Source organism: Onychomys torridus, chromosome X (assembly GCF_903995425.1).
Source record: "Onychomys torridus chromosome X, mOncTor1.1, whole genome shotgun sequence".
Lineage (NCBI taxonomy): Eukaryota > Metazoa > Chordata > Mammalia > Rodentia > Cricetidae > Onychomys > Onychomys torridus.
The window spans coordinates 59,865,626-59,875,862 of record NC_050466.1 but is presented as its reverse complement, the minus strand read 5'-3'; the positions used below and the strand labels follow the sequence as shown (position 1 = coordinate 59,875,862).

The following is a 10,237-nucleotide window of genomic DNA, read 5'->3' as shown; positions in this document are numbered from 1 at the left end:
GGTTCCATGTTTCTGGACCTGGAAAGAAGTGGTACATCATTGTAGAAGAACTTGGTGGAATAAAACTATTCCCTTCAGCAACCAGGAAACAGAGAACAGTATCCGAACTCAACCATGACACAACAAAGGCCCCCAAAGACTCACTCTCAATGATCTACTTCCTCCTGCCAAACCACACCTTCTGCAGCTCTACCACCTCCCAGTAACCTATTCAAAGTCTGAATTCATCATTAGACTGAACTATTGATCATATTTGATCTCTCATGATCTAGTCATCTCTGGAAATTCCCTCAGAAAAACACCCATTGGTACTCAGTATAAACTCCTCTGGGTCTCTGAATCAAATCAAGTTGACAAGATTAACTATTACACCACTAAACATGATTCTCCCTCCCTCTCTCCCCCACCCTTGGCAATCATCTGTCTAATTTCTATTTCCATGATTTTGATTACTTTAGACCCATTATAACAGTGGAATCATATAGTATGTGTCCTTTTGGAACTGGCTTATTTCACTTAGCATAATACCTTCGAGAATAATCCATTTTGTGCATGCAGCTAGGTTTTCTTCTTCAAAGCTAACATTCCACTGTACCACATTCCCTTTATCAATTTATTTGTCCATGGACATTCAGGTTTCTTCCACCTCTTGGATATTGGAAATAATGCTATTAGAAAGGATGTGCAATTATCTCTCTGAGATCCTGCTTTGGAATCTTCTGCTTATCTACCCAGAGGTGGGATTTCTGGATCATATGATAATTCTGGTTTTAGTGGATATACCATGCCACTTCTCTGCATCCTCATAACACTTGGTATTTTGTTCTCATCTGATAGTGGCTATCATGATGGGCATGCTGATAGCTCATTTTTGTTTTGATCTGCATTCTCCTAATATTACTGTTGTTCAGTAGCTTTTTGTGTTTACTGGCCCTTTGTGTACCTGCTTTGGAGATTTGTCTGTTCAAGTCCTTTGCTCATTTTAAAATTGGGCTGTTGTGTTTTCCCCCTGAGTTATTGAAATTCTTTAGTGCATTATGGATATTAATCCCTTATCTTAAAGGTGATTTGCAATTATCTTTTTCCACTTTATAGTTTGCATTTTCACTTTGTTGATTGTTTTCTGTGATGAGCAGAAGTTACAAGTTTATGTTATTTCCATCTTGTTTTGCAGACTAAATAAAATACTTCCCATATTTGAAACGTAAGCATGGAGACAACCAGAAACATTGTAAGAGCAACAGTGTTGTGGATTCTTTAGAATATATAGAATCATATAGATTTCAGACTATCAAATTTCTCTCTGTGTTACTCTAACAAAAGTCCTCTAAACCACTGTATAAATCAGGAGGTTTAAATCAGGCACCTGCCCTTATAAAGAACCTTGGCACTCACCTACCCATACACCCACACACTCACATACACACACATAACGTGGCTACTGGGTAAATAGAGTAGATTTTATGAAATGTGAAAGGAGGCAGGAGAGATGACTCAGACGTTTAGAGCACTTGATACTCTTGCAGAGGACCCCATAAGATGGCTGATAACCATCTGTAACTCCAATTGCAAGAGATCCAACACCCTCTTCTGGCCTTCTTGGGCACCTGGCATGCATGTAGTGCACAGACATATGCAGGCAAAATACACATACACATAAAAGAAAAATAATTTTAAAATTAAAAAAGAACATGTTAATGAGAATGTAAGAGGGCTCAATTATTGTTGGAAATTTATTCTGTGTAACAGTGTACAAACAATGTACACTAATACTACAAATGATAGACTACTAGACAATTAGTCCTTTGAAACATATTTCTGTAAATTTAGCATGAAAGAATTCTGTATTAGAACATGTCATTAGGACATTCTAAATATGCTTTGACCTGGCTAGTCTTATGTCAACCTGACATAAGCTCGAGTCATCTGAAAGGAGGGAACCTCAATCGGGAAAATGCTTCCAGAAGATCCAGATATAAGGTGTTTTCTTCATTAGTGATTGATGGAGGAGGGCCCAGCCTATGGTGGGAGGTGCCATCCCTGGGCTGGTGTTCCTGGGTTCTATAAGAAAACAAGAGGAGCAAAGCCATGGAAGCAAGCCAGTAAGCAGCACTCTTCCATGGCCTCTGCATCAGCTCCTGACTCCAGGATTCTGCTCTGCTTGAGTTCCTGTATTGACTTCCTTCAAGAATGAACAGTATTGTGGAAATTTAAACCAAATAAACCCTTTCTTCCCCAACTTGCTTTTTTGGTTATGGTGTTTCATCACAGCAACAGAAACCCTTCCTAAGACATCTTTCTATATAATCCCAAGCCTTTCGGTAAAATAGCTGACCTTCAAAAATGCAAAAAAAATTCTAGATATAATAAAAGTCCTGTTTTCTTGTGATTATAATTTTTTAATCTTTTAAAGTTTTATTTATTATTGTGTGCATCTTTGATGCATATGGGGTTGTGTGTATGCCACAAGCATGCTTGGTCAGACAACAACTTTGTGGGGTTAGTTTTTTCTTCTATATTTAAGTAGGTTCTGGGGACCAAACTCAGGTCATCAGAGTTTCATGGCAAGTGTCTTTAGCCCATTACTACAAAATGTGTTTTCTAGATAGTAAACTGATAATAAGTAGACATATCATATGCTAGTAATAGCAACTAAAGATTAGTACAAATATACTCATTAAGAAGTCTGAATACAAAAATGCACACCCAACATTTGAAACAAAATATACCTGAAACTATGGCCAATATTCAGGTAGGAGTTATCAGTCTGGCCTGTAGAGATGTTTTCTAAGTAACCTGGGTTTTGTGTGGTGAGTCTATGCCTTTGGTAGCTGTTAACATTTTGACTATTCTACAGAACTATAAACATTAAAAGATAGCTAAAGCTGAGCGCAGTGGCACACATTTAGAACCCAGAAATCAGGAGGTGGAGGCAGGAGAATCAGAAGTTTAAGATCCACTTTGGATATATAGCAAAGTCTAGTCTACCCTGGGCTACATGATACCTTGTTTCAAAAAATAAAAATGATAGCCAAATGTGTCAAATATAATAAATAGTCTAGTGTGGTACCTTATACCTATAATCCTAGAACTGGAGAGACTGAGACAAGAGGATTACTGTGAGTTCCAGGCTAGCCTTAACTACAGAGTGAGATCCTGACTTAAAACATAACACAACACACACACACACACACACACACACACACACACACACACACACACACACACACAATGTCAGATATAAAAACACATCTTAATTCCCAACAGGTTGCTATAAGAGCAACTTGCATGTCATGCTGGTATTCCAATGACACATACTATTATCATTCAAAAAGCAAACGCATTTGGTAAGACAAATGAAAGCCAGGCACCATGGTACAAGCCTTTAATCTCAGCACTTAGGAGCAAAGGCAGACTGATCTCTATGAGTTCAAGGCTAGACTGGACTACATAGTTCAGGGACAGCCTGAAGTACACAGAGAAACCTTATCTTTTTAAAAGAAGACAGATGAAATACTCTGAAACCAATAAATGCATTTGTAAGCTTTGAATGTCATTTTGAGACCAGCAGCTCCAAATGCTGGTAGCTAAGAGTGGGGCCAATACCATGAGATGAGACCATTTAACGGTTCAAACAAAAGGGTGATGTCACTAAAGAAAACTCACAAGAACCTCTTGCTGTGGGTAACCTCTTGTATTAGGCTTGAACAGAAAAATCAAGACGAGTCACTCACACCACACTTCCATTTTACCAAGTAGAAACTAAACTGTTTATCTGACTTTCTGAGAAACAGAAATTAGGCAAAATTTAACATCAAAATCCCAAACAGGCCATTTCAACCGGCCTTGTAACAAAGATTCCTCTGCCTTAATCCTGTCACACACAAAAAAAAGGTAGTCTAAGGTAACCTGATGTTATTTGGTTATGGGTTTTTGTTTGTATTGTTTTGTCTTCCTGTCTTTGCCTTACAAGGATAGGAGTTTAGAAATGTTACAACCAAAGAAGGAAAAAAACATAAATGTATACACATAAGTATTAAGTGCAGCATTTTAAAATAATCTAGCTAAGATTTTAAGCTAATACACATTAAAGAAAGATGCTGCCTAAGTATGAACATCTTAGGGGTTGACTTGGCTGGCTGCTGGTTTGGGTTTTGCTTGTATATTGAGCACATAATCATGGCGAAAGGAGGAGCGGACAGTACGGTTCATCAGTGGCTGAAGTGGGCGGAAGTTGTCCACCATTCTTTTCTCTTTCTCCCCCTCAGAAGTGACAAGCAGGGTCCGAAACTGCTCAAGCTAGAAACCGAAAACATTAAGAATATCAATCAAAAACAATCTTTAGTCCATGGCTAAATTACTTTTGTTTGTTTTGAGACAGGGTCTCAACTGTGTAACCCTTAGAATTCATTATGTAGAACAGGTTGGCTTTGAACTCCCAGAGACCCACTTGTTTCTGTCTCCTAAATGCTGTGATTACAGACATGCACCACCACACCTGGTTTGCTTTCACTTATATAATTCTACAACACTTTGTCTCTAATTGTATTAAGAAAGAGAACTTATATTTTGGTGAGATGTCTTCACCACTTGACAAGAGGTTCAATGCAATGCTGTTGGCATGGTTGTGTGACAACAGCAGGAATTGGTGAAACCAGTCAAGCTTTTGGGATGTGAAGATTAGGGACAAAGGCCCTGGTCCCCACATATTGTCTGTTTGCCAAAGGTGAGTTCCATCATCTCTTTGATTCTGAGGAACATCAAATGGAGAGAAAAGCCTAGAAAAATGGTATGAACAAAATGATTCCATTTTGTCACAAAATTATGCATATTATAAAGATAAAAGATCAGAAGGATTTACCCAAATAATTAATAATGCTGAGTGCTAAAATAACCAGTGATTAGGATTATAAATGACAGATAACATTTTAAATGCTTTATTAGCATATATAATTATACCTAATAATGGGCTTCATTATGACATTTTCTAACATGGATATAATATATTTCCATCCTATTTGCTGCTACTCCCCACCCCCATTACCTCCCACTTCCACTCCAGCTGACTCTTTTGAAAATAAACCACCAGCCCACCCCCATCCAAACCAAAAGGAATGACATTGTAACTATGGCTGGAGCCTGGAGCAAGGGCCTTTGAACTCCAACAAGTCCAACATCACCAACTCACTCAACAAATCAAGGCTGATCTGACATGGGTATAGGACATCATCAAAAAACTCTAGAGTTGGGGTTGAAGATGGTTAAAAGCACTGGCTGCTTTTCTGGAGGTCCTGAGTTCAATTCCCAGCACCCACATGGCAGCTCACAACTGTCTATAACCATAGTCTCATGGGGTTTGATGCCATCTTCTGGTATGCAGACATACATGAAGACAAAATACATTAAATAAATAAATAAACAAACAAATAAATAAATAAATATTGGGTTTTTTTTGAGACAGGGTTTCTCTGTGTAGCCTTGGTTATCCTGGAATTCTCTCTGTAGACGAGGCTGGCCTCAAACTCATAGAGATCTGCCTCTCTGTCTCCCAACGCATGTGCCACCACTGTCCAGCAAGTCTTAAAAGAAACAAACAAACAAAGAACAAAGAGAAGAAAACAAACAAAAACTCCAGACTCACTTGGACTCCCTGGCAGCCATGGTATTACAAAATAGATGGGGATTAGATCTCATGGTAGAAGGGAGGGATCTATACTATGTGAGTGGAGGGATATTGTTTCTACATGAATTTATCAACTGTCGTAAAGGAGAATTCCAGACAGCTAAAAGAAAGACTAGAATCACAAGCCAGGCTGGACAGGTTTTGGGAGCACTTAGGGTACATGGATGACCTCCTTTATTAGGCCCCTTATTATGATAGTTTTAGCTCTAATTTTCAGTCTTTATGTTTTAAAATTCCTCTCTAATCTGTTGTAGCAAAGAGTTCAAGCCCTTACTTCCTCAACTATCACTCAACCCCTCAGAGTCCTGGAACAGGATGATCCCAAAAGGCCATTTAATCTTGAGAAATCAAGATACCTCTAAAATCAAAAGACCTTGGAACCCCCCCCCCCCAAATACTTTTATATTTCTCCCTTACAATGATCCCCCCCACCAGCACAAACAGTTAAGAAAGAATTGGTGCCCCTGTCCCTCACTTCTTTCTGTGCTTCAGGGTCTGAGATGACAGAGGGCCTGGATTTCCATGAAATTACAGATGACCCTGCTCATCCTTATCAGTTGGCCACAACCCAGAGAAGAATGTTTGCTGGACAGGCTATCTCCCAAAATAATCTGTCTGGCTTGGGCAAACAAATTCAGAAAGGAGAATCTGCACACTCGCACATTGCCTCCTGAAGTGGCATGAACTTCCTCATTCCCAAGCTACCCTCCCTCCAATCTCCATAAAGGATCCTAGCTAGCTTTTTCCCACACAGAACCTCTGTCCCATGGAGAGTGCCTGTCTTTTGCTATTTGAATTAAACAGTCTCCTCTATTGAGGTCAGACTCTGGTCTATTTCCTGCCTTCTGTCTCTGAGCTCCAAAATCTAATATTTTCCCTCTTCCCAATGACTTTCATGTCTTTAAAAACATTATATGACCCGATTTTTTAGTAGGGTCACTTATAGGAGGATGGGCACCTTACCACTGAGGAAAGTGTGTCCTCCTCCCCCATTCACTGTGTAGACATCCTTGGGTAACATTTCCTTAATTACTGTATTATCTGTGTATACTGGTGGGTTTCGTCATCTTGACAAAAGCTAGAGTCAGATTAGTACATCAGCCAGTTTGTGGGGCTATTTTCTTGACAAATAATTGATCTGGGAGGGCCCAGATCACTGTGGGCAATGTCACCTCTGGGCTGGTGGTCCTGGGTGCTATAAGAAAGCAGGCTGCGCAAGCCACAGAGAGCAAGCCAGAAAGCAGTGGTCTTCCATGGCCTGTTTTAATTTCTCTGGTTCCTGCTTGAGCTCCTGCCCTGGCTTGTCTTAATGAGGGACTATATGCTCTAAAAGTGAAATAAATCCTTCCCTTCCCAAGTTGTTTTCAGTCATGGTGTTTATCACAAAAAAAAAAAAAAGCAAAAAAGGGTACTATGTTAAAATTTTATTGAAAATTCCTTACGTGGGCCACTGATCCATAACTTTTCGGAGTTATATCAGTTTTTAAATATGAAGGATAGTAGCATAGCCGACTGAATGTGCAGGTCCCCAAGGCCAGGCTTATGAGCAGTCCAGCTCTGGACTTTGTCTTATGTTTGCAAGTTTCATCATAAAGAAATGTTTGAGTGTGGTCTAACACAAGTTTAACTGCTGGTGTTCCTTCAGACCTCTGGTTTTCTTCTGTAGTTAGAAGAGCTCCAGCCACCTTGCACTCTAAAATGAATTCTCTGTGATGAATTTTTATGATGCTTTCCTGTTTTGCAGAACTGAGGGTTCAATGTGGGGCCTCACATATGCTGGGCAAGCAATTTATCACTGAGTTGTATCCCCAACTCCAATTATGTTATTTTTTTTACATTTAATATATGGAGAATATGTCCCTGTATAAAGTTTGAATGCTAAATCCAACTCCCCTTTTACCATCAAACATCATCCTTACCACATATTTTATAGAATGTTCTGTCCTTTTTCCTCCCTGAGTTGAGATACTGTGAGAGCCAAAGTTACACTTGAAGTTTGAATTACTATACCTTAGAGATCCATGAAGCAAAGGTGCCTCTGATCTGCAAGCCCCTTGCCCAAGTACAGACAGTTCCTGAAATGCTGGAGACTATTGTTTATGGGAAGTAACAAGCCACCTGTTTTTATTCCCCTAAACAAGTTTGTTTGACCCATCTGCATTGATGTGCTTGATCACATGTGGGCAGGAGGTTCACAGGCTGGAAATATGTCAGGATATATGCTTGCCCATTGGACTTGATGGGAAATGCAATGAATTATGGGTTTTCCTTCTTAAGTCCTTGCCATACTTGATTCTGGGCTATTTCCCAGGAACCTGGGTATGGATCTGGCTAGATTCCACTCACCTGGCCAGTATTTAATTAAAGCTTGCTTCAAATTTGGCTTTAAACTTCAGTAGTGGTCTTATTGTCAATCTGTAGGATTAACAATGCCATATTCATCACAAAGTAAATTCTCAAATGTAATTGGACACATTTTTGAACTTATAACTTTCTTCTTGCAAAGGCTATTTTTTTCTATCAATCAGACTGGGGGTGTGCAGATAGCTGGTTAACTGGTAAGTGTGTCTGTGAGGGTGTTTCCCAGAAGAGGTTAGGATTTGAATTGGGGGACACTGAGTAAAGCAGATGGCTTTCTGTTATGAGGATGTCAGCCACTATGGAGAGCCTGAATAGAACAAAAAAGTAGAGGGTTAACTTTGCTCTCTGCTGTCTTTTTGTTTTGTTTTGAGAAAGGATCTTAAATAGCTGAGGTTGGCCTTGAACTGCTATATAACTGAGGGTGGCCACTTCCCAAGTGCTGGTATTATAGGCACAACACCCCAACACCTAGTTTGTGTAGAATTAGAAAACTACTGTTTTAGATTAAGTTCCTGCATTAGGTCCCAATAGAACAACATAAAAATCAAGATAGAGAAGCTAGGTGTGGTGGCTCCTCAATCTCAGTACTCAGGAGACAGTGGCAGGCAGATCTCTGTGAGTTCAAGGCCAGCCTGGTCTACATAGGAAGTTCCAGGTCAGCCAGGGATACATAGGGAGACCCTGTTTCAGAAAAAGAAAATCAAGATGGAGTCACACTAGACTTCCATTTTCCCAAGGGGAAACTACACTGTTTCTATGATTTTCTGAGAAACGGAGATTAGAGAAATCTCAGAGATTAATCTTAGAAAAAAATTATAGAAATTTTAACAGCAAAATCCCAAACAGGTCATTTCAGTTGGCCTTGTAATGAAGATTCCTCTGCCTTAATCCTGTCACAAGAAAGGGTAACCTAAGGTAACCTGATCTTTCTTGGTTGTGGATTATTTTGTTTTGTCTCTCTGTGCTTTACAAGCCCCACCATCAAAAGCTTGACTGCTTTTAAACTGAGCCATCAATCTGCCTCTGCACTAGGAGCTCCTAGTTATTGGGTCTTGAAGATGAGAATGCATACCGTTGGCTTTCCAGCTCCCAGACCTCTGAGCTCACGTCTCAGGTAAGCTTTAGGCTGTAGATTGTCAGTGCCATGTCAGGGGAGCCGCAGTCAGCAATGGCGCTTATGGAATACAACCCACCAGATAGCAAAGCTATGACGGGTGCACCCTGGAGAGGCAGAGCCCTGGGGCGGGGGACTGTCTCCAGAATGCCCCTTGCTTCTGCTGTGCTTTCTTCTGCTTGCTGCTGTCATGTTCCTGCTGTATCATGGTGTGCTGACAATGTGAAAGGATCCCACTGTATCTAGTAGAGTGTGATGTTTCATGGGAAAATCCCACTCCTCACTGGGCAATTTACTTGTAGAGCATAATGAAGATGATTTTTATAAGAGAAATGGTGCTTAGTTGGATCAATGATTTAAAGATATAGGTGGTTAAAACAGTTAGAAGATGATTAGGGAAATGGTTCAGGTTATTCTGCCAATTGCTGTAATAAGACATTCAAGCCAGGCAGTGGTGGTGCATGCCTTTAATCCCAGCACTCGGGAGGCAGAGACAGGAGAATCTCTGTGAGTTCGAGGCCAGCCTGGACTACTGAGTGAGTTCTAGGACAGGTGCAAAGCTACACAGAGAAACCCTGTCTTGAAAAAAAAAAGACAAAAATAGGCTATAGGCTATAAGACACCTTCTGCTTTGTTACATGTGAGATTTTCGGAGCATGGAAAATAAGAACAAGGAAGTCTCATGCATTATAGACCCATGAATTCTGCCTGTGGAAAAACAGGCTGGTGATCAAAGAGGGCAATTATGTCCCTACACCCAGGGTGAGGGCTGAGTTCCTTGGTCACATAGCTTACAGAATTAATCACGGGTTTCTGTATGCATCTTGAAAAAAACAAATTTGTGAAAGGAAATTAAATGACCCTATCATGTGTAAAGAAAAATAGATGATTAAGTAGACTACTTGTTTAAAGTTTTGTAGGAATCTGCTACACTGAAATCACAACCGTCTGTCAGCACGAAGGAACTAACTGAAATATATTTGGCTTGCTAAGGACTTTGTTAATAATGAAGGAATCATTGCTTTGGGATGAAGATGTTATGGTGGGAAAATTAATACAAAGAAAAATGTTTAACTACT

At 39.9% G+C, this 10,237-nt stretch overlaps 1 protein-coding gene across 1 annotated transcript in view; it reads right to left on the bottom strand.

Annotated features, from left to right (window-relative positions):
- Window positions 1-3,470: 3,470 nt before the first annotated feature.
- Ca5b (carbonic anhydrase 5B) overlaps window positions 3,471-10,237 on the bottom strand; it is a 52,675-nt gene continuing 45,908 nt past the window's right edge. Inside the window, exon 8 of the mRNA XM_036174705.1 lies at window positions 3,471-4,299. Within this exon, the coding sequence (XP_036030598.1) occupies window positions 4,120-4,299 (180 nt within the window). The 3' untranslated portion in view covers window positions 3,471-4,119. The remainder of the gene's footprint in view (window positions 4,300-10,237) is intronic.